The 26,508-nt window shown below is 34.9% G+C and overlaps 1 protein-coding gene across 1 annotated transcript; it reads right to left on the minus strand.

Annotated features, from left to right (window-relative positions):
* Positions 1-1,647: 1,647 nt before the first annotated feature.
* Positions 1,648-24,768, minus strand: LOC306872519 (vitamin K-dependent protein S-like). Its single transcript, XM_079421120.1, has 14 exons — positions 24,317-24,768; positions 22,787-22,944; positions 18,850-18,874; positions 17,662-17,742; positions 16,358-16,480; positions 15,418-15,543; positions 14,167-14,295; positions 13,682-13,922; positions 11,494-11,680; positions 10,183-10,347; positions 8,275-8,443; positions 7,876-8,012; positions 6,309-6,540; positions 1,648-2,547 (listed from the first exon to the last, which is right to left on the minus strand). Exons 1-14 carry the CDS (start codon positions 24,402-24,404, stop codon positions 2,375-2,377), a joined length of 2,034 nt encoding a protein of 677 aa, XP_079277246.1. The 5' UTR covers positions 24,405-24,768; the 3' UTR covers positions 1,648-2,374.
* Positions 24,769-26,508: the final 1,740 nt, after the last annotated feature.

A 26,508-nucleotide genomic window follows, 5' to 3' on the forward strand; every position in this document is an offset into this window, starting at 1 on the left:
AACCTTTAATAGTTGTGTTTGAGTCCCTCAGTTGTCCTCAGTGTGAAAAATCTCAAAATCATACAGTCACTGTTGGAAAGGGTTCAAATATGCAAAAGATGCTGGAAAACTGAAGAATCTGCAGAACATGGAGGATTTTTCTGAAGAACAGTGCTCAGTTTAACTGTTCAGAACAAACAAGGGACTCACAAAACAGTCATGGATCATCCAGGTAACCACACACACAGTATTAAGAACCTAACTTTTGAAGGGGGTTATTTTAATAATGTCAGCTATTTTTTTTGTCTTGTGGACTATATACATCTTATGTAAAATATCTTACTCAGGACAGCACTAAATAAAAAAAAAAAATAACATGCATTTTGTATGATCTCTTATTTTGCTAAAATTATTCAGATTCTGCAAGGGGTTCACAAACTTTCGTATGCCACTGTATACAGGGTTAATGTCTGTCTCATGAGGTCTTTACAGAGCCATCGTCGTTATGTTAAGATATACGCATTTAAAAACATCAGAATGTGTGAAGTTTCTTTTGGTCAGGCAGTGATAGAGAGAGTTTCTAATCAGGCCGTTTGTTGATTTGACAGTCTGTGTTCTTACGGCTCAAATGTGAGGTTACATTCTTCTCCTGCAGCTGTTTACCTCACTCGCTCGCTCTCCTCTTGTTTTTCTGAGCCAGTGTTTTCATTCTCTTCCTTCCTCCTGTTTCCCGTCTGTTTCTTTATGCAACATTGAGGTCAGGTCACTCGTGTCCATCTGTAAAACACACTGTATATCTCTCATCAGAATCTAGTGTCCAGTGATTCAGCACTGTCACACTCGTCCGCCTTTAAGCTGCACCAAAAAAAAAAGTGTCAAAAGTAGAGCATTTTCTAATAATAACAGCTTCCAAACCTTCCAGGAAATGATTTTACAGTCATTTCAGATTACCAGACGAGCATTCTTTAAAGTATAAAGATTACACTCACAAAGACCTGGATACAAACTAAATACAAAAAGTATATATATATATATATATATATATATATATATATATATATATATATATATATATATTTATATATATATATATATATACAAACACAGTATATACATGCAGTGAGTGTATATATATATATATGTGTGTGTGTGTATGTGTAGCGAGAGAGAAATATTGTTCTATATTTCTATATCTAGTTCTATAATATATATATATATATAGAAAATATAGAAAAAGGTGTAGAAGTACAGATAAATGTAGAATAAATATAGAAAACTACATATAGAAGTATAGAAAAATATGGGAATAGAACTACAGAAGTATAGAAAAATGTAGAAATAGAAGTAGATATACTGTAGAAGTATACAAAACTATAGAAATAGAACTATATATAGAAGCATTGAAAATTACAGGAATAGGACTAAATATAAAAATATAGAAAAATATAAATAGAACTAAATATGGAAAAATAGATAAATAGAACTAGATATAAAAGTATAGAAAAAAGAAATAGATATGGAATTATAGAAAAATTATAGAAATAAAACTAGATTTTGCAGCAGAGAAAATATAGAACTTGATACAAAATAACATATGCATAAATATAAAAATATATAGACTATTGAAATGATTTTACAGACCTGATATATTCACAATTAAAAAACACTTGAATGAATGAATGAGGCATTTATTTATGGAAAATACTTCTAAAGCATTTATTAATCCTATTTATTGTTCATTTGAACTACCAATACATTCATATTAACAGATACACATTTTAATTTTAATATTTAATGGACCTGAGCTGACATGAACTAACAATGAAGAGCTGTATTTTAATTAACTAACATTAACAAAGATGAATAAATACCGTCACGGATGTATTGCTCATTGTTCATGCATTAGTAACATGAACTAATGGGACCTTATATTAGTAAAACTGATTTCATAATTCCTGGTTTTCCTCAGGACCACATATCAGTCAAAGGTAAGCGGTAATTAAACAGTTAAACGCTCTCATTAGTGTCTAAGATGGGATTTTACTTCTTAAGTTTCCATGACAACAACAAGCTGCATTTTCATGTTTTATTAGACCAATTAATGCGTCACTAGTGTTCAATATCCAACTAAACATTCACATCGCATTCAAATGAGTGTGTTATATACAAGATCCAAACAGATGCGCTATAATGAGAGTAGAAACCTGGTTAAAGACACACATCAGCAACAAAAACACGAGAGGCGTCTTTAAATAGAGGCTCACGAGCTTCTCAAGCTCCTTCACAGGTTAGTCATCAGATGACTAATGAGTGGATCAATTCAAAACACAAAGAACCTGGAGTTTGTGTGTCTGACAGGAACTCACAGACAGACCAGGCGGCTCAGGCGGTGATGTCACTTCCTGTCTAGAGCGGCTGGGTCTGGGGCGGAGACGGGAGGACAGGAGTGAGACCTGATGCTGTTGTCTTTACTGACGGCCTCGTCGAAGTCCAGCTGCCGTCCGTTCACACTGATCTCCAGACAGCCGTGGTAGAAGGCCGAGACTGGAGTGACGGACAGCGGCAGATCTGCACACAGAGAACAAATCATCAAAACATCATCTCCTCCACGTTTAAAGGGTTAGTTCGCCCAAAAACTAAAATTAGCCCATGTTTTACTCACCCTCAAGGCAACCTACACTATATTGCCAAAAGTATTGGCACCCCCTTCTAATGAACAGGTTTGACTACTTTAGTCATTTCCACGAGTACAAATTTGAATGTTTAAGCATATAATGATATTCTAGGGAATTGTGTGCTTCTAATTTTAATAGTTTGGACAGGACCCTTTTCTATTCTAACATGACGATGCCTCTATGTATAAAGAAATGATTGATTGAGTCAGTGTGGAAGAACTTGACTGGTCTGAAGAAACCTCTGCGGTGACTTTAAATGCAGACCTCGAGTCAAAAACACACACACACACCCGGAGCAGTGGGCAGCGGCGCCTGGGGAGCAGTTGGGGGTTCAGTGTCTTGCTCAAGGGCACCTCAGTCGTGGTATTGAGGGTGGAGAGAGCGCTGGACATTCACTCCCCCCACCTACAATCCCTGCCGGCCCGAGACTCGAACCCACAACCTTTGGATCACGAGTCCGACTCTCTAACCATTAGGCCACAACGGCCACAACTGCCCCAATGTAACTCCGATTGCATTCGTCTGAAAGAAAAAAGTAATATACACCTAAGATGCCTTGAAGGCGAGTAAAACATGGGCTAATTTTCATTTTTGGGTGAACTGACCCTTTAATATGATGAATGAGAAGCAGCTCCACTGGATTCACCAGCAATGTTAGAGCTCTAAAACCATCAGGAGTCGCCACTGCTGATAGATTATTGATTGAATGTCCTGATGAAGCGATTAGATGTCAGGAACTGAAGGAGTCACTGTACTAATTAACATCATTATCTGCAGTTCTGAAGCCTGAAAATGACCCCACCAGTGTTATTTCAGTAGCATTGACATACTAGGGTGGATTTTATAGGCCAGTTTTTACGGTTTATTTATATATTTTCTATTTTCATTGTAGTTTCCTTTATTAAAAAAATGTCTATATAGACTTCATGAATTTTTATTAGAGTTTTAAATTGATGCATATGATTAACTACAGCCTGAAGATATAAAACTGAACCAGTTATTTTAATATCATTGGATACTTTAATAGATTTTAATATTTTGAATTAGATTTTATTTTTCTATTTTCATTTTAATTTCAGTTAACATTTTACTAATTTTGTTATGTGCTTTTATATTTTTTTTCCATGTATGTCTATATAGTTTTTATTTACTTTTATTAGAATTTTACATATACATATATGCATTACTGGTTAATATGATTAACAACAGTTCTACAGGATTAATATATTTCATATATTTAGTAATATATTTTAGTAATTTTGCTGTGTTTTGTAATTTTTATTTATTTTTGAATGTAGCTATATAGTTTTTCATTTTGGAAGCACTTTTCAAGCACTTTCAAGGTGCATTTTCAAGCTTTTCCAGCACTTTAACTGTGGTAAATGACATGTTTACACACGCACGCACGCACGCACACACACACACACGCACGCACGCACACACACACACACGCACACACGCGCACACATGCACGCACACACGCACGCACGCACACACACACACACGCACGCACGCACGCACACACGCACGCACACACACTTCAGTTTTTCACTTAAAATCAGATGTTATTGTGCTATTAAAACCGGTCTGGACAGCATATAGCATTACATAATATAAATAGCCAACATAAAGTATACAAGATCTAAAATAAATAAAAAAGAAAGAAAGAAAGAAAGAAAGAAAGAAAGAAAAAAAAAAAGAAAGAAAGAAAGAAAGAAAGAATTTACAGGGTATCTGCAGGATTTAAAAATAAATAATAATAATAATAATAAAAAACAATAATAATTTAAGGCTTTTTACCCTGCAAAAATAAAAAGAATACTGCATGAGTGGGGTAGGGCAATGTCTATTGTAACATATTAAACCATAAAATTATTTTTTTAAAACATGATTTGCAGTTCAAATTCAGGTTTTCACAAATAGAAAGAGTTGTATAAAGTGACAAACCTCAAATTGATAAGCCTCAGCCTTTAAAAGATTTTTTTAAAATAAATAAGGAATAAATCAAAAGTATAAAGAATTTTCATTTCAATAAGCCCGTCTGCTGTTTTTGTTCAGAACAAAAAGCTAATGTGCCTTCAAAAAACTAAAACAATTAGACCGTAAGATGTGTGTGCTTTAAATTAAAAGAATTCTTTACACTTCTGACTCATCCCTATTCTTTTTTTTCTTAAAAATAGTTTAAAGGCTCAAATATGAGGTTCTGTCTTCCACAAAGCAGCGCTGGCTCACAAACGTTACTTTACCAGACATTATACGTCGGTGAGATGCGATAGAAAATGCGATTTTCTTTGATTCTCTCAAGGAAGTCGATTCACTTCAGGGATGCATTAATATAAAAACACCCATGCTGCGTTCTGACTTTTACATTTTATTATTTCACTTTAATCGCGACAGTCTTTAACGTAGCTTAACTAGAAAGTGAACTAACGTCATTCAGCAATAAAGCTAATTATTATAAAACCAATGCAATTTCAATTTCAAGCACTTTATCCAAAATTCAAGCACTTTTCAAACCTTGAAAACACTATGTTAAAATTCAAGCATTTTCAAGGATTTCAAGCACCCGTACGAATCCTGGTAAATAAATGAAATTCTGACTAGCAGGAATAAAGAAGTTTAAGGTTTTTTTTTTATTGTATTTTATTTCAGGTAAATTTTTATTTTATATAAAGTAACGAAAATGTTTTTTATGGTTTTAGATAATGAGAATAACACATCGGATGCAAAATTCACTTGTGCATGTTGTTTGAACTGAAATGTGTGTTGGCAGTGTGTGTACACAACCACCCTACAAATGATAAAAATCCACCCAGTGCTTTTTTTAAAATCCCGATAAATCCAAACCCCTCTCTCATATCAAGCCGATCTCAGATTCTTGTCAGAATGACATAGTTCTGCACAGGCCCCTCCCACGACTGTTGATTGACAGTGGCGTTTAACCATAGACCCGCCCTGAGTGAGCTGTCATCAGTCCTCCATTGGTTCACCACCGGAGCAGATGTAGGCAAGAATGGCTCTGAGCGATTGAGGTGTTTTGTTGTTGGATATAATAATGAACATATCAGACATCATTTACTCCTGACATTGATCCGCTGAAGATGCAGTCGATTATGTTTGTTTTTGAAGGGAACGCGCCCCCGATCTGCCTAAATGCGTCTGTGTTTGTGCGAATCATTCGTGATCCAGCTTCACCTACAGAACAATAGAGTATAAGGTTTTTTTTATGAATCTTTGCAAATCGCCTTTCCTAATAATGTACTAGTTAGCAAGTTTCAAGATGAATGCGGCTAAAGTTAAGAGTCTCTCAGAGAACGGCTTGGAAGAGAGGGGCGGGGTCAGTAGAGCTCATTAGCATTTAGCACCAATCAAAAGGGACATGCAACAAAACGGCTTGCTGTAAACAGGGTAAAAAGGGTGTTGTTTTACACCACCATTGAGAAATTTTAACCAAAGTTTGTTATAGACTTTTCATTAAGACCCTAAAGAATCATATCAACTTGTGGAAAATGGGCATCTGATGACCCCTTGAAGGCATACATCATGTCTTGCATTCCCTGGGAATCCAACCCTGGCATCAATAAGCCCATAGAAAACATGGATTTATCACTATATTAGTGAGCATCTAAAACTGAAGTGAAGCAGCTGAGAGACCTGGCAGTCCTCCGATGTATGTGTGGACACCGGGAGCCTGCATGACACTGGAGAGTCTGCTTAGAGCCACGCTGAGCGTCTCGGAGTCGATGTAAGTCACGCTGGAGGAGTTTGCTGAGATCTGGATCCCGTCGGCCGACGCTCTCATCTCCACCAGCATCCGCTCCGGATAACACAGCATCAGAGACTGCAGTGTCGCCACACACACGCCGTCCACAAACACCTGCAGATCCTGGAAACACAGCCAGAGATTCCAATTCCAACCTAATTAGCACACGAACGTCTGCAAGATGTCTATTAAAGATCACTTGATCTGGAAAGTGTCTGCTGTGTTTAAACATCTGACAGATGCCTGTAAGATGTCAGTTTTACATTCTAAATCATAACATCTTAAAGACATCTATTAGACGTCTATTTGACATCTAAAAAGAAACGTACTATAGACGTATTGCAGATGAGCAAACACTCTACAAAATACATCTTGCAGATCTAAATGTAGACATCAAATAGGTGTCTCTGTGATGTATGTGCTATCGTGCAAGCTCTGTTCACACCAAGAAAGATAACTATAAAGATATTAGTGTCCACACCAGCAGACCATATCCTCTGTTTATTCTAAGCGCATGCTTGTCTGCCGCTTTAAATTCTCGAGCTTGTTATAGCAGGATGGATTCTGATTGGCTGCACGATTAATCGAATGCAATAGTCATGCGCATCTTGTCAGTAAAGCCGGTTCTGTGATCAGTAGTAAATATCCATCACGTGCTTTCAGATGGAGCAGCATTTACTACACAGAACCGTAGTGTCCTGACAAGCTACGCAAAAATAAAATAAATCGCAGATTTATTTTCATATTAATTATGAAATCGAAGATATCGTTGTTTGCGTAGCTTCTCAGTGAATTACGGCTCTGTGTAGTAAATGCCGCTCCATCTGAAAGCAGGTGAAAATACCACATTTAATAACATGTTTTTACTCCAAACTCACTTCATAACGTCAGTCGAGTGTTTGAAATACATCCTTCTGCGAGATGATGTGGCTTCTTACACAGAATAAAGCACGCAACATATTTCATAGTATTCCAAGCAGCGATAAAGGCTATGTCGATTAAAAATTTAGCTATTTTTCTTTGAATCATTCACTCAAGAGATTCATTCAAAAACACTGATTCATCCAGTAATGAAACGAGTCAATCTTGAGTGAGTCATTGAATCATTCCATTCAGAAAGTCCAAGAGATTTTGTTGTTCTCTAATATTTTTTTCCTCAGAATTGAGAGAGAACTACAACCTCTGTTTGAAAAAAAGTCTCAATGTATCCAGAATCAGCTCTATTTTGCACACAAACAGCTCTTAATCGAGTCCAGTTTTTATGCAGCCGGCTGATATTTGTTCATGGTATTCAGCAGCAAATAAATGTTTTGCAAAAAGACACACAGAATAAAATGTTGTTTATAAGATATTTATAAGATGTTTATCTTATAAATATCTAAATCTTTGACTTTTGACACATTGGAATTGATAAGAATCGGAATCTATCAAATTCAAACGATACCAAACCCTACTTACAGCATCATCCGGTCCTCGCGTCACCACGGCAACAGACAGCGGGACAGAGCCATTGCTGACCAGAGCAAACAACACACCGGTGCTGCTGGACGGACGGATGCTCATCACAACATCCAGCGTCCAGAGAGCTGTCCTGCCTGAGAAACACACACACACACACGCACACACACACACACACACACACACACACACACACACACACACGTCAGTCACTCATCCATCTTCAACACAGCTACAGCTTCATTTATTCATTCACACTACTGTCTTCTGTTCAGCTGCCTCTGAAGACGCTTCATAATTATACAACTTTACAACATCATGTGCAAGTTGGCATAACTGCAGCAATAACACGGTTTATTTCCTGTTTTACTGTACAGCTATCTATCTATCTGAACTCACTGTAGTCGATGTTGAAGAGCGCCAGGCCTCCGCCACTGAAGAACGAGCCTTTCTCCACATACACATAACAGTGCTTGCTCTCCTTCTCCTGAATCACCTCCTTCACTCCAGACGCTCCCTGATCCATCAGATTCCAGCTGCGGATGCATCCGTCCAGCCTTGGGTTGATCTGATCCACGGCGGACAAACACAACACACATCACCGTCACGGGTTTAAACACACGCTGGAGCAAACCTCAAACCATTCAAAGCAGAAACTCCCTCAAATCAAATCAATGATATATGTGACCCCGGACCACAAAACCAGTCATGGGGTCAATTTTGTACAATAAACTAAATAATCCATACATTGGTTTGTTATGATAGGACAATATTTGTCTGAGATACAACTATTTGAAAATCTGGAATCTGAGGGAGCAAAAAAATCTAAATATTGAGAAAATCTCCTTTAAAGTTGTTCAAATGAAGTTCTTAATGCATATTACTAATCAAAAATGAAGTTAAGATATATTTACGGTAGGAAATTGACTAAATATCTTCATGGAACATGATCTTAATATCCTAATGATTTTTGGAATAAAAGAGAAATGTATAATTTTGACCCATACAATGTATTGTTGTCTATTGCTACAAATATACCTGTGTTACTCATGACTGCTTCTGTGCTGCAGGGACACGTATGTGAAATGATATATGCATTATTATAGTATATGAACAGTGACGGACAGTAAGTATTTTTACTCTGCTTTAAAAGTACTTTTCAAGTGTCTGTTCTTTATCAGTGTTTTTCTTTATAAACTTTACTACACAACATTCCAAAGCATAATATTGCACTTTTTACTGCACTATGTTTCATGTTAAACATCATTTAATACTTAATTACATTAGAACTCTAGTACTTTCTTACTTTTACTCAAGTAAAAGTAAATCAAAGTTTTACTTGAGTACAAGAAAGTACTACATTTTTAATGTTCTTAAGTATTAAATGTAAAGAAAAAACATTTATGAAATGTAGTGCAGTAAAAACTACAACATTATGCTTCTAACGCTACATAAAAACTATACAGACATGTTCCAAATAAATAAATAAAAATTACCAAAACAAAATTGATCAAATTTTAGATAAAAAAATTAAAAATAAAATTTAAATAAAATACTAATAAAAATAAACAAAAAAAACAATTCAATATATGAATAAAAACAATAATAGCATCTCAATGATGCTGAAATAGCAGTCACCAGAATCTCACGAAAACAATCAAGAACATAAGCAGCTCATATTTCACTCCAAAATCACGAGAAGCAAACAAGAAATTATATTCTGCTTAAAGAAAATTATGATTTGCATTATTTTAATGTCATTAAAACAAATCAAATTCAATGCAATGAAATACAAAAAATAAATAAATAAATACATTTTAGTTGAATTGATAAGTTATTAAAGTGCAATTGATTATTTGAGGGTACAAAATGTCTCGATGCAAAAAAAAAATTATATATATATAAATAAATAAATAAATAATTAATATATATTTATATATATAAAACACAAATATAAGTAATATAATAATAAAAAAATATTTTTGTTTTGTGAAGTTTTGTAAATTTTCATAGCATTTAAAACATACTATGTGTTTGACCGCACTGCAAAAAATGGTTTTCTTCCTCAGTATTTTCATCTTGTTTTCTTGACAAGTAATATGACTAAAGATATTATATCTTGTTTTCTGAAAAAAATTATCCAAATTTTGTTAGTTTAGGATAATATTTTCAGAAAACAAGACAAAATATCTTAAGTCGTTTTACTTGTCAAATAAATGCATCCTGATTCCAGAATTTGTAGATATTTACACTAGAAAACAAGTCATAAATACTAAGGAAGAGGATATTGTTTTGCAGTGCACTGACCGGTCTGACGAGGCTCTCGTTGCGATCAGGCAGGCCGGCGATGTAAACTTTGGTCTCCAGTTTGTTGTTGACGGGACTGAAGAGCCGCTCTGGACTGCTGATGCTCATGACAGCTTCTTTACTGATCTTCACATTGACGCTTCCCATCAGCTCCTCCACCGAGATCTACAGACACAGAGAACACTTCACAAACCACCGACTCGAGCAGCACATCAGCATATCAGTGATTCCTGAAGATCATGTGACTCTGAAGACTGGAGGAATGATGCTGAAAATACAGCGCTGCGTCACAGAAATACATTACAGTTTAATATAGATTCACATAGAAAACAGCTGTTTTAAATTATAATAATAATAATAATTCACAATTTTTACTGTATTTATCAAATATATGCAGCCTTGATGAGCAGAAGAGACTTCTTTCAAAAACATAAAACAATCTTACCGACCGCTAACGACTGAACGGTGTTCTGATAGATACTAATGAACAAACTACAGTTCAGTTCCTGAAGGAACATCAGTGCAGTGCTGGTAAAGGAACGCGAGTTACGTAATCAGATTACTTTAAGTAACTAATAAAGTAACGCATTACTTTTTAGTTTACAAGAAAATATCAGAGTTCCTCTGTTTCTCATTTATTGACTGAAAGCTCTGCTGTCTCCATGTTGAGAGAAATCAGGAGTAAGATGTTACTTTAGTTCTAGAATAAAAGTGAACATGCATTAATTCATCTCACTCACAAAAAACAGATTCAGTATTCCTCAAAATGAATAAAAACAGTGAAATGCAACTCAGAATGACGCAAACCTGCAATAACTAAATATGTTCAATAATACAAATATCCTTTATGTATTTATTATATTTTATTATTCAGTGTCTTTGCTGCTGGCCTTCGATGATCCAGTTCAATCATACTAATAAGCAAACATTACTCTTGATAAACTAACATTTGTTCTTCTTTCTTGCTGAAGAGTGTTGAGCTTTCTTCTCCTGTGCTTTACTGTACAGACATGAATTCACTTTTCCTTCAGCCTGAGGCTTTTGGTGTAAAAGGGCTTTATGTTTGACAAAAATAGAACTTTATATTAAAAACAAACAAACAAGCCCTGCCCAGATTTGAAAAGTAACTAAGTAACATAATTAGTTACGTTTTTAGGGAGTAACACAATATTGCAATGCATTACTTTTAAAAGTTACTCTCCCCAACACTGCATCAGAATGAGGTGAAGGACTGTAATTCAGTGAAGCAGGTCTTTTGAGATACAGATATGCTGTATGATCATCTATAATCAATGTTTGATTCAAACACACCACGTGCCACTGGCCATCATTGATGGCTTTTCCTCCGCTGGTCATCTTGATGGAGTGTTCGTTCTTAAACTGGACCTCGATGCGGCCGGACCGTAAACCCAACATAAACCAGGAGCCCCGAGCAGACTCGGCGTACAGAATCACTCCCTCGGGATCAAACGTGCGGAAATCAAATTCAGCTGCAAACCTGTGGGGAAAATATCATATTACACACTCCAAAGCCATCTTACAATTCTTTATATACCATTATTATATTTAATATTTAGAATTAGCTTTTGTTTTTACATTTTCTGTTTTCTTTATTATTATTTATTTATTATTATTTTGCTATGTTCTTTTTGCTTTATTCGTTTTTTACATTACATTTTTACTTTTATTTATTTTTAATTTCAGTTTAAGTATTAGCAATTTTAGAACTTACTTTACTTCATATTGTTCTCAAGGAAACATTTTTAATTTCAGAATTTCTTTAAATTCAAGTTTTTCATCATACACACACATACATACACACACACACACACACACACATACACATACACACACGCATCTCAAAAAATGTGAATCGTGAAAAACTTTTTTTGTAACATTTCAAAAAGTTAAACTTTCATATATTTTAGATTCATTACATGTGAAGTAAAACATTTCAAGTTTTTTTGTTTTAATTTTGATGATTAGAGCTTCCAGCTCATGAAAGTCAAAAATCAGTATCTCAATATATTAGATTATTTCCTAAGATCAATTAAAAAAAGGATTTGCAAATCAGAAAGGTTCAAGTTGTTTAAAGTATGTTGATTTCTGCACTCAATACTTGGTCGGGGCTCTTTAGCACAAACTCCAGCATCAGTGAGGAACGGCATGAGATCAGCCTGTGGCTCTGCTGAGGAACTATTGAGTCTTCAGCTCGTCTGGATTGTTGGATCGACCGTTTCTCATCTTTCTCTTGAAAATAGTCCATAGATTCTCTATGGGGTTCAGGTCAGGCATGTTGGCTGGCCAATCAAGCACAGTAATATCATGGCCACAGTGTGTCAGTGTGTGCAGGTGCTAAAGTCCTGCTGGAAAATGAAATCAGCATCTCCATAAAGCTTGTCAGCAGAAGGAAGCATGAAGTGCTCCAAAATCTCCTGGTAGATGGCTGCATTGACTCTGGACTTGATAAAACACAGTGGAGCAACACCAGCAGACGTCACAGCACCCCAAATCATCTCTGACTTCAGAAACTTCACTCTGGACTTCAAGCAGCTTGGGTTCTGTGTCTCTCCAGTCTTCCTCCAGACTCCAGACCTTGATTTCCAAATGAAAAGCATAATTTGAATGTATCTGAAAAGAAGGCTTTGAACACTGAGCAACAGTCCAGTTCTTTTTCTCCACAGCCCAGGTAAGACGCTTCTGACGATGTCTCTGGTTCAGAAGTGGCTTGGTAGCTCTTTTCCTGAAGACGTCTGAGCGTGGAGACTCTTGATGCACTGACTCCAGCTTCAGTCCACTCCTTCTGAAGCTCTCACAAGTGTTTGAATCAGCTTTTATTTTTCCAATTAACTTTTTTACTTCAGTAATTTTCATATTTTTTAGTAAGTATTTTTTTAATAAAAATTTTTAATCTGATAGACATTTTATTTTAGATTTATTTCAATTATCAAATGATTTTAAATACTTCAGTGTTATTCATATATAGTATTTATTTATATTTTGAATTAACTTTTGTTTTTATGTTTTCATTTTAGTTCAATTTAATGTTAGTTTAATTTTGTTACATGCTTTTGTCAGTTTTATTATTATTATTATTTTTTTTTTTTCTAATTAAATTTAGTCATTTTAGTACTTAAACTAGTACTTTTATTTCAGTTAGTTGACATAACTTTCCGTTTTTAAGAGTACGTTTTTCAACTAATATGTTTTGTTATTTTATTTAATTTAACAACAAATATTTTTAATAGTTTTAGTTAGCAATAACAACACTGAACCACTCACGAGGGATCAGGTCCTCGTCTATTAAACAAACAACACTTTTAAAGTTAATTAGCAGACACTTTCTGGAATATATAAGACAAGCCTTTAAAAAAAATGATGTTCATCCACTTCAGGAGGTCAACCTAAATATGATATCAGCTGTCTTCACTAACAGCGTTTAGTTACAGCTGCTATCCCAGCATTCCTCACAAACCGACGAGAAGCGTGAGAGGCGTACCTGGTGTCGGCCTGCAGACGGAAGCGCAGGTAAATGACGGGTAAACCAGAGAACTGCTCTCCCAGATACAGCATCTCCTCGTGTTTATAGATGTACAGATCCAGACACTCGGGGATCTTCTCACACTGACGGCCGTCCTCCGCCAGCCGCAGTCTTTTACGCCCGTCACAGTGACACGAGAAACTCCCCACGGTGTTCACACACTCGCCCTCACACACCTCCTTCTCACACTCATCCAGATCTGATGGAGAAACACAGATTATATTAGATTAAAGCAAGAAGCATTGCATCAGTGTCTCAGCATCTTCTCCAGATGTTAACTGATGGACTGGAGTGGTGTGGATTATTGTGATGTTTTTATCAGCTGTTTGGACTCTCATTCTGACGGCACCCATTCACTGCAGAGCATCCATTGCTGAGACACTGATGCAGAGACACATTTATACAAACCTGATGAAGAATCATCAGTGTGTGTGTTCTCTCACCGACACACTCGTGTGAGCTCATGTTGTACTGGTATCCCAGCGGGCAGCGGCACTCGAACGTTCCCGGAGCGTTAACACATTTAGAAGGTTCCACACACACACTGGGGAACAGGATACACTCATTGATATCTGCAGTGACACACACACACACACACACACACACACAGAGCATCAGATCCATAAACACACTGTAATATACAAACATCAGCAGCAGTGTTATTTTAGTATCATTGACATTCTATTAAAGTTTTTGTTAATATTTTAAATTAGATTTTACTTTTTTAATTTGTTTTCACTTTAATTTTGTTTTTATTGTGCAAATTTGTTGTGCATTTTTGGCATTTTCATTTTTTTTAATGTCTAATATACAGCATTTGTTATTATTTAATTATTTTTAGTTTCATTTAGTTTTATTTGAGTACTTCAATTTAAATGAGAAATACTGCCTTGCCAACTAGCTGAATGATGAAAAATATAGAAGTAAGTGTACTTGTACTTACAATTATTTTTCAATTTATATTTCAAATACATTTTATGTTATTTTTGTTTTTAATTTCATTTTAAAGTTTTAGTAATTTTGTTTTGTGTTTTTGTCACTTTTATTTGTTTAGTTTTTTACATGTCTATAGAGTATTTATTTTTTTATTGATTTGTTTTAGTTTATTTAGTAATTCAATTTAAACTACATAAAAAAGGAGAAATGTTGCCTTGTCAACTAGCTAAGTGCTGAAATAAAGTATGAATAATACATAAGTATAAATAAATAGATTGAAAAGCAGCATCATTCACCAGCATCCCAGCATGCAGATGCAATCTAGTCACAAATTTGTGTTTTCATCATTCCCAGAATTCCACTGGTCTGATTTCATCACTGCACTGTTGTTCTAACATGAGGAAAGATTTGAGTGCATGCATCCAGAATACAAAAAAACACACAATCACACGCACAGCATTGTGGATCCTGCAGATAAAGTCACAGGAACATTGTTTCTGCCAAAGGGAAACAGCGTCTGATGATTTATGATCTTAAAAACACTGTTACATAATGAACCTTTAAGTGTGTGTGTGTGTGTGTGTGTGTGGTTTAAATCTGAACGCTGGACCTCACAGCTGGAGGGAATCGTGTTTCTCTTTTACAGGAAAATCCCAGGATTCCTGGAAGAGCTGCTGGAGCTCAGACTCGTCTGGCAGACATCAAGCCAGCGCATCAGAAGTGTAGCGCTGACCTCTGACCTGTGCAGTGACCCTCACCGATGCAGTGGATGTTGTTGTGGGTGTAGAAGCCCTTCTCACAGCTGCACATGAAGCTGCCGGCGAGGTTGTGACACGTTTGGCTGCAGCCCGCAGGGAATTCTGGGTCTTCACACTCATTAATATCTGTGAGCAAACGGAGTCAATAAAATAAAGATGTTGATGCAAAAAATTTCTTTACAAAAATAATAATTTGTAACTCTACTTATACAAAAGGATAAATAAATAGTGCATATCGAGTTTGTTTTCATTATTCATTAAAACTTTTATGTATTTATAAAATTTTCAAACTTGCTGTAAATTGAACTGTTATATATTCAATCATAATTGTACTATACTATTGGATTCGGTGCATGCAACAGTTTTATTGTAAATGAAAAAAGATATATTATTGTAAGTTATTGGAAAATTTATTGTAAATAAAAAAAAGCATTAAAGACTTCATTAAAGACTAAAGAATTAAAGAAAGTTTAAAGGAAGGATTAAATAAAACTCAGAGTTGCACACTTGTAATTAGAACCGGACCGATAATTGGTTTTACCGATATTTAAGCATTTTTCCTCGGTTTTGTAATATCTGTTCCACAGATAAATGCCACCATCTTGTGGTCATTTTGAGAATTGCATGCATTATCGCCATTATGCTCACAAGTCATTTAATTTGCTTTGCCTTAATTAATAAACTTTATTAATATAAGTGGAATTAATGCACAAATGAGATAATCCATAAGTGCTCGATATTTAATTTAAGCTCGTCGATAAGAAATTGAGATGAACTCCCAGAGTCACGTAATCCATCAAGTCACGTCCCAAAGATGCAACTTTACATGAATTAAATAAAACAGTCTTGAATGAGAGCATGCTGGAAATAAAAGAGTGTAATGTAGTTGTAAAGATGAACGTGATCATGTCGTGAGTCAGTCTGATGAACCTCATCTCACCCTGCTCACAGCGCTGACCCCTCCATCCAGCTTTACACACACAGGTGAAGGAGCCCTGACCGTCCACACAGCGTTCATAACCGTCCTTGTGACACGGCAGCGGCAGACACTGGTTACTGATCTCTGAAACACACAGCAGCTCAAACACACACTCCACACTAACACAACAGAGTAAATCAGAAGTCACGGAGAGCTTTATTACCAAGTATTTAATCCCAGGTTTAAAAAAGCACGCTTCCATAATGTACTCTACTTTTACGCACTAATTTTGTACTTAACATACTAAAAATGATTCTTTAGTACTTCTTAAAATAAACTTAAGATCATCTAAGTGTACTCAACTGTGCTATTTTGGGACACCATGAATAAAATGTGCTTTCAACATATCTCTGCATTTAAAAATGTATTTAGTCAGCACCAGTGTTGGGTGAACTAGTTACTGAGTAATTAGTTACTGTAATTTAATCACTTTTCCCTTGAATAAGTAAAGTAAGGGATTTCTCTCTAATTTAATTAGTTACTTCTTATGTAATTGAACTTAATACTGTGTATAGACTGTAGAACATTTATACACAATACAATATAATAGTGTATTTAACATCTACATTTAAAGTCTAACCTTAAAATGCATGCTTTTTATATTCCTTTCTCACTTTAAATACTTTGAGTTAATAAGAATATTGGTAACACTTTAGTGTCCAGTTCTCAATATTAACTAGTTGGTTATTAGCATGAATATTACTGGGATATTGGCTGTTTATTACTTATTAAAGCACATATTAATGTCTTATTCTGCAAGACCTTATTCTAAATCCTTAATACTGCCCAATTCTTAAACTTAACAACTACTTTAGTAATAGTATAGTAACTTACCCAACACTGGTCAGCACTTGTAGTACACTTGAACCTTCTTTCATACACTAGTACACTCAAGTGTACTACAAGTGGTCACTAAATACATTTTAAATACAGAGATAATATGTTAAAAGCACATTTTAGTTCATATTCATGGTGTCCCAAAATAGCACAGTTCAGTACACTTAGATGATCTTAAGTTTATTTTAAGAAGTACTAAAGAACATTTTTTATTTAATTGAAGAACATTTTGTTAAGTACAAAATTAGTGCGTAAAAGTAGAGCACTTTAACTACATTATGGAAGTGTGCTTTTTTTTTTTTACCTGGGTTATCAAGACGACAGGAGCATCCAGTGCAGAAGAAAGTATGAACAGAGCAAACATACATGATAGTGCAGACATACATAAGAATAACACTGAGTAACACTACTGACTAGTACTAAATCACCTTGAACACAGGTCCGCAGGTTCTGAGGGATTCCCGGCTCAACTGGATTATTGATGCCAACGCGGTGAGAGCCCAGACACACTACACACACAACAACACACGCTTCAGTCCGTCCATGTCATAAACAATTATCATTTCAATCTGAAGCAAGAATAATAAAAGTGCTTCATTCAGTCAAATAAACGGATCAGTTCAGGATGGTGTAACAATATACTCTGTCTAGAACTAGAACTAGTGTATTTTACAGCATGAAGCATAATGTTGACTTAATTTATCACACTTCAAACCTTTTACTGTAAGAAAAAAAAGATTGAAAAATTGAAGAAAGAAAAAACCGTTAAAGCAACAACAGGTGCCTAACAAGCTGCTACTGAATGAGTTTCATTTCGGCAAAATCTGCACCAAAGCTTCAGTCATTTGTTTGATTTCAAGTTAAGACACTGCAGGCAAAACTGGTGTTTTCATGCATTTGTCAGTTTTTTATTCTATTTGTCTTCTTTTCTTTCAGATTAGAAGAAAGTAGTAGTAGTATATTTTTATTTAATGCCATGTCAGCATCCTAAACACACTGAAGTGTTGATTTATTGCACTTTATTTGCGTCTGTAGATTTCAATCTCTAAAGAGTTTTTCTCTTACAAACAGTGCTCTGAAGGTAGATTTATACAACATTTCACTCCTAAAAACATGGTGAAAATATATTTGTTTTCTGTCTGTTGACAGTATTTTCTGATTTATGATAAAAAGAGAAATCCAGAATCCAGTCTGGAAAAACCTGTAACTCTAACATGACGACAAAACCAAACAAGATTTAGATTTATGTGCTGGAAATGTTTGCAAATGACTGCATATTTAATTAGATCATGCTTAATTTGCATATTTAAACAGAGCATTTGAGAAACCTGTGTTAATGTACTGTGATTAATCAGCTGGGGAAGTATGGTCATATCTGTCAGGCTATTCTTGCCTTACTTATTTTGTAATTTTATAAATTGTATTTATTTAATGTAATTTTCTGTTAACAAAAGGAATAAAAATGACTGTTTTGTTTGTCTCTTCCCGTTGTACAGGGACTCTGAGTCAAAGCAGCTTCAGTACGTTTTGCAATCAGCTTCCATCATCAGAGCCACTGTACACGCTGTGGATTACTGCAAGTGTTGATTTGCACAGAAATAATGAGGACCACTTACCAACATACTTGGGATAGAAATATTCCTGGAAGATCAGAGAACAAATATCATCATGAGATTACTTCCAGACATCACAAAGACATAATACAGTGATTCATTACCAGTTTTGAGGGTAAAACATTACGTGTTCATTTAGAAGGAAATATCTGAGTTATACTCCAGTTCCTGTGTTTCTGATGTATTGAGTGACAGCTCTGGTGTTGAGAGAAATCAGGAGTAAGTGCAGAGCGTTGTGTGTGAACATGCTCTTACTGTAGTTCTAGACTAAATATCTACATGATCTTACTGTAGTTCCAGACTAAATATCATCATGATCTTACTGTAGTTCTAGACTAAATATCAACATGATCTTACTGTAGTTCTAGACTAAATATCAGCATGATCTTACTGTAGTTCTAGACTAAATATCAACATGATCTTACTGTAGTTCTAGACTAAATATCAGCATGATCTTACTGTAGTTCTAGACTAAATATCAACATGATCTTACTGTAGTTCAAGACTAAATATCAACATGATCTTACTGTAGTTCTAGACTAAATATCAACATGATCTTACTGTAGTTCTAGACTAAATATCAGCATGATCTTACTGTAGTTCTAGACTAAATATCAACATGATCTTACTGTAGTTCTAGACTAAATATCAGCATGATCTTACTGTAGTTCTAGACTAAATATCAACATGATCTTACTGTAGTTCTAGACTAAATATCAACATGATCTTACTGTAGTTCTAGACTAAATATCAGCATGATCTTACTGTAGTTCTAGACTAAATATCTACATGATCTTACTGTAGTTCCAGACTAAATATCATCATGATCTTACTGTAGTTCTAGACTAAATATCAACATGATCTTACTGTAGTTCTAGACTAAATATCAACATGATCTTACTGTAGTTCTAGACTAAATATCAGCATGATCTTACTGTAGTTCTAGACTAAATATCAACATGATCTTACTGTAGTTCTAGACTAAATATCAGCATGATCTTACTGTAGTTCTAGACTAAATATCAACATGATCTTACTGTAGTTCAAGACTAAATATCAACATGATCTTACTGTAGTTCTAGACTAAATATCAGCATGATCTTACTGTAGTTCTAGACTAAATATCAACATGATCTTACTGTAGTTCTAGACTAAATATATACATGATCTTACTGTAGTTCTAGACTAAACATATACATGATCTTACTGTAGTTCTAGACTAAATATCAACATGATCTTACTGTAGTTCAAGACTAAATATCATCATGATCTTACTGTAGTTCTAGACTAAATATCTACATGATCTTACTGTAGTTCTAGACTAAATATCTACATGATCTTACTGTAGTTCTAGACTAAATATCATCATGATCTTACTGTAGTTCTAGACTAAATATCATCATGATCTTACTGTAGTTCTAGACTAAATATCAACATGATCTTACTGTAGTTCTAGACTAAATATCAACATGATCTTACTGTAGTTCTAGACTAAATATATACATGATCTTACTGTAGTTCTAGACTAAATATATACATGATCTTACTGTAGTTCTAGACTAAATATCAGCATGATCTTACTGTAGTTCTAGACTAAATATCAACATGATCTTACTGTAGTTCTAGACTAAATATCAACATGATCTTACTGTAGTTCTAGACTAAATATCAACATGATCTTACTGTAGTTCTAGACTAAATATCAACATGATCTTACTGCAGTTCTAGACTAAATATCAACATGATCTTACTGTAGTTCAAGACTAAATATCATCATGATCTTACTGTAGTTCTAGACTAAATATCTACATGATCTTACTGTAGTTCCAGACTAAATATCTACATGATCTTACTGTAGTTCTAGACTAAATATCAACATGATCTTACTGTAGTTCTAGACTAAATATCAACATGATCTTACTGCAGTTCTAGACTAAATATCATCATGATCTTACTGTAGTTCTAGACTAAATATCAACATGATCTTACTGTAGTTCTAGACTAAATATCAACATGATCTTACTGTAGTTCTAGACTAAATATCAACATGATCTTACTGTAGTTCTAGACTAAATTTCAACATGATCTTACTGTAGTTCTAGACTAAATATCAACATGATCTTACTGTAGTTCAAGACTAAATATCAACATGATCTTACTGTAGTTCTAGACTAAATATCTACATGATCTTACTGTAGTTCTAGACTAAATATCTACATGATCTTACTGTAGTTCTAGACTAAATATCTACATGATCTTACTGTAGTTCTAGACTAAATATCATCATGATCTTACTGTAGATCTAGACTAAATATCATCATGATCTTACTGTAGTTCTAGACTAAATATCTACATGATCTTACTGTAGTTCTAGACTAAATATCATCATGATCTTACTGTAGTTCTAGACTAAATATCAACATGATCTTACTGTAGTTCTAGACTAAATATCAACATGATCTTACTGTAGTTCTAGACTAAATATCAACATGATCTTACTGTAGTTCTAGACTAAATATCAACATGATCTTACTGTAGTTCTAGACTAAATATCAACATGATCTTACTGTAGTTCTAGACTAAATATCAACATGATCTTACTGTAGTTCTAGACTAAATATCATCATGATCTTACTGTAGTTCTAGATTAAATATCATCATGATCTTACTGTAGTTCTAGACTAAATATCATCATGATCTTACTGTAGTTCTAGACTAAATATCTACATGATCTTACTGTAGTTCTAGACTAAATATCATCATGATCTTACTGTAGTTCTAGACTAAATATCAACATGATCTTACTGTAGTTCTAGACTAAATATCAACATGATCTTACTGTAGTTCTAGACTAAATATCAACATGATCTTACTGTAGTTCTAGACTAAATATCAACATGATCTTACTGTAGTTCTAGACTAAATATCATCATGATCTTACTGTAGTTCTAGACTAAATATCATCATGATCTTACTGTAGTTCAAATATCTACATGATCTTACTGTAGTTCTAGACTAAATATCATCATGATCTTACTGTACTTCTAGACTAAATATCTACATGATCTTACTGTAGTTCAAATATCTACATGATCTTACTGTAGTTCTAGACTAAATATCTACATGTATTTACTCATCTCACCTGCACTAAAACACATTCAGTGTTCCTCAAAATCAATAAAAACAGTCAAATACAAACTCAGAATATTATACAAACCTGTAATAACTGAACACAAATATTTTATTAAGCAATGTCTTTGCTGCTGAGCTTCGATCAAATTCAATCATAGTAATAAGCAAAAATGTGTGCTTCATTTCTTTCTTGCTGAAGAGCGTTGAGCTTTCTTCTCCTGTGCTTTACTGTACAGACATGAATTCACTTTTCCTTCAGCCTGAGGCTTTTGGTGTAAAAGGGCTTTACGTTTGCCAAAAATATAACTTTATATTAAAAACAAGCAAGCCCTGCCCAGATTTGAAAAGTAACGCAAAAGTAACGTGTAACATTACTTTCCATAAAAAGTAACTAACGTAATTAGTTACTTTTTTTAGGGAGTAATGCAATATTGTAATGCATTGTCATCAAAAAAACTCATCAATCCAAGGCACTCAAAAATATAGTGAAAAGGTAAAAAGCCTTTATTCACATGGCTTTAAGAGTGTTGTTTTTAATGTTAAAGCCATGTGAATAAAGGCTTTTTGGATTGATGAGTTTTTTCCCGTATCCAAAGAGCACTGATTTATGGAATTCACACCCAGGGCAGCATTTTTTGCATATTTCTGGATGATTGTAATGCATTACTTTTAAAAGTAACTTTCCCAACACTGTTCATCAGCAGTCCACAAAGCTCACGGTCAACACAAACGCTCATGACTCACGACTGACAGGTCAATGTCACTGTCAACACAAACATCAGAGCATCGATCGGCTGACAGAACTCACCGTTTCCAGATTGTTCTCAAAGATTTCCCGCGCCTCCTCTTTATTGCACAGCTCCTCGATGCACTCGCGCTCCAGGTTTCCTTTCTTGCCCTCCTCAAAGATACTGTTGGCACGTCTGTGTCGCAGCAGGAACTGAGACGCTTTATTCTGTGAGAGAACTGGAGATGAGAGCACACATCAGATCAGAGCGTCTTACAAAACATGACAACTGTGCCTTAAATTAACATGGCATTTCTCCAAACACCAGCTTTTAATGGCCAATGAGTGCATACACAAGTTATGGATGTTACACAACATTTACTCAAAAATACTGAAAACATTTCATCATTCCTTCACAAAAACAGCCTCCAGGCTTTCAAACGGACTCAAATGCAAGCTAAAAGCTTCTGCACCGTTATCAGCCAATATGATCAGGCTGGCCTATATATATCAATCTATCGTTGATTTGAAATTCTATGTATGGAGTGCCATGTAAATACAATGGTATATTCATATTGTAATCATGGTTTTATTGATGTACTGTGGTATCGCTATAGTATACAGAAGAGACTAGAACATAAAGCTCAGTGACGGCCAGACAGATCTTCAGAAAATGAGTCAACTTCATGAACATCAGCTTTAACTCGATCAAATGCCTTCATTGTGTGGGTCAGTGGAGTTACGCAGGGATTTATTTCCCCACGTGCCACTGCTGAAGTCTCTTATTACAGAACATTTCTGGAACAAACCTCTTCAACACTGACACAGAGTTTGAGATGAACCACAACATGAAGCCTATTGATTTGAACTCTGAACACACACACACACACACACACACACACTCCAAGTATGAATGAAATGGTCATACTGCACTTCCTCAGTCACATCACTTTATATTGTAAAGCATTATAAGGTAATGCAGTCTGCTGGTGCTAACACTGCTACAGTTGCCACTTTGTTACTTCTATGAACACTGTAATTTTGGAAACACTTAGTTACTTTTGTTAAACATTGTAACTTGGTTTTGGAAACAGTCAATACTGTTCATTCTGAAAACATTGTTACTTTTGGAAACACTGCTACAATGTTGCTTTGTAAATGTTATTTTCAGAAACACTGTGATTTCATTTCAACTAACAAGTACATACAGTCATCATATTCATGTCAATGCTATAAAAATATTAACTATGGCAACCATGGTACATTTTCCTCCAAACTACCACAGACACTATAGTTACTGTTTCTGATATAAAACCACAATACTACTGTGAGATCTGCTTTAAACACTCTCTTTGCCATTTTGATTCATTTCTTATTTGATGACAGCGATAAATACCAAGTTACCACAGTTTGGTAGTAACATAAACCAAATATTTTGGTGTAAACTGTGGTAAATGTAAAAGTAAATACTGCTCAACAAGCGGCTGATCAAAGTAACGGTTCCTGGACGCTTTTAAGCACACTGTGACAGTAAACTGTTGGTAAAGTGAATGTTTTCGTCTCTCTGAAGCGTTACGGGTTAGTTTGAGCTCGTTGGTCTGTTTTACTCACATTGCTGTGACCCGCAGAGTTCAGCGCGCAGCAGCAGCAGCACGAGGCCGAGCACAGAGCCGCTCCGCGCCGCAGAGAGCCTCCGCATGCTCCCGCTCTTCGAGACGCTCCAGAAACTTCAGTTCAGATCCGAACTCAAACACGGGATTCTTCCTCTTCACGTTCTTCTAGTTCGGCCAGAAGCTCATGACTGGCCAGTATGGGTTAACCATGGGTAAACTAGTAGCCCTCAGCTGGTGAACGCGCTCTGGCAGGCGGGTGGACACTGAAGGTTCAAAGGAAATTATGTAACAGGAATTACAGCTGATTTGTTCTAAATAAATAATTAATTGAACCCCTTAATTTGTTTATCCAGTTAAAAGTTTGCGGTTTGACTCACTGAACAAACAAAAGAAAGAAAGAAAAGATCTCAGCAGCAGCTTCGAACAGCGCTACATTGTTACTTTGTAAATGGCGCTATTTTTAGAAACATTGTTACTTTGTTGCTCAGACCTCAGTATGAACTCATTTCTAGACAAATGATCTGAGCTGCTCCACATTTTTGTGTGAGCTTACTAAATGAACCAGGTCTGTTTTATTTCTCCACAGATGTTTTAGGAGAAACATCTGACCTCATGAGGAGCAACTTCTGAACAATAAAACTGAAACACAGCATTAGTTGATCAATAAAACCCATCCCTTACGAAAATTAACCATGGTTTTGCAACACTAACCATAGTTTAACCATGGTATTTGTAGTAAAACTGTGGTTATACAAATGGTAATAAAAAAAAAAAACATAAAACCATGGTTAATTTTCGAATGGGATTAACATTTAAAACAACAATATAGCATCTTCATGTTTTTCCTGAAGTCATTTTTAATCTCTTGTTTTGTGTTTTGAGAAGCGAACAGTATCTGGGAATAAAGACTCGGACACAGATCTCTTTACTATTGCCTTCATTTGAACAAAAGACAGATGTGTGTGTGGTTCTGTGGGCTGGTCTGTACACACATCACACAAACACACCGCTGCTGGCCCTTCTGGAGGATCTGTGATTCATCAATTACAGATCAAACACAGAACTACTCGTAGGTGACATTATTGCATACTTCATACTGTGCGCTTGGATTACTCTGAGTTTTGACTTGATTCATTTTTCCACAAAAACATTATTCTGCAATATAAAAATAAATAGCAATTCATTTGAGCAAGAAAACAGGGCTGTTTTAAAATATCTAAGCACTGAAACATGCATCACTGAGAGGGCGTACAGAAACACAAGAACCGTGTGTTAACAAAAATACAACACCGTACTATAACAAAGGAATACAAGTGTGAATCTCCAGCTTATGTTTCACCCCCAAATCATAAGAAAATCAGAAATGATTTTCCCCATAAAGAATATGAAGCATCAATATTTTTTTATTTTTCTTTACTTTACTATGGAAGCTCGATTCTGCCACAGGATAAAACATAAAAAAAATAATAATAATAATTGTGACTTTTTATTTCACAATTCTGAGAAAGTCATAATTGCAAAAAAAACCAAAAAACCAATTCAGATTGCAAGATAAAAACACAGAAGTGCGAGATATAACTCTGCGGGGAAAAAGCCTGAACTGTGGGATAAAAAGACAAGACAATTACCTTTTTCATTTTGTGGCAGAAATGGGCAACCATACATTACAGTAAAATATTTTGCATTAAAATAATGTGAATTTGGGGGTTAAATGTGTTTAATTGTCTTGAAAGTATCTTAATGCTTGTAAAATACATACATATACATAACATGTATTTTTTATAGTATATAATGACTTTTTATATTAATAATATATTATTATATATAATACATACTAATAATATATTAATATTATATATATATATATATATATGATTTAAGGGTGAAATTTGAGCAGGACATGATCTTGACAGGTTTCATGAAATGCATCAAAATAATCACATCTATATTAAATGTCTCTATAAAATGTGATGTGATGAACTGGGAATTATTATTCATAATTAATCAATGAAACACACTCATGCGCCCTCGTTTCAGATTCAAACACACATACACACACACACACACACACACACACACACACACACACACACACACACACACACGCTGTAACCAGAGCAGGATATCAGTGAATTTACAGGACGTGATGCACAACAGAAAGTATAAAAACACAAGTGTGATGCTGAACAC

The sequence above is a fragment of the Barbus barbus genome, assembly GCF_936440315.1.
Source record: "Barbus barbus genome assembly, chromosome: 7".
In the NCBI taxonomy this organism is placed as follows: Eukaryota; Metazoa; Chordata; class Actinopteri; order Cypriniformes; family Cyprinidae; genus Barbus; species Barbus barbus.

Excerpts from the sequence above, each read along its gene's own strand:
- LOC306872519 (XM_079421120.1), bottom strand. The coding sequence starts at position 24,404 with ATGCGGAGGCTCTCTGCGGCGCGGAGCGGCTCTGTGCTCGGCCTCGTG. Across the intron at positions 8,444-10,182 it reads ACGAGAGCCTCGTCAGACCG|ATCAACCCAAGGCTGGACGG; the intron begins GTCAGTGCACTG and ends GCCGTGGATCAG. Across the intron at positions 2,548-6,308 it reads ATACATCGGAGGACTGCCAG|ATCTGCCGCTGTCCGTCACT; the intron begins GTCTCTCAGCTG and ends CTCTGTGTGCAG.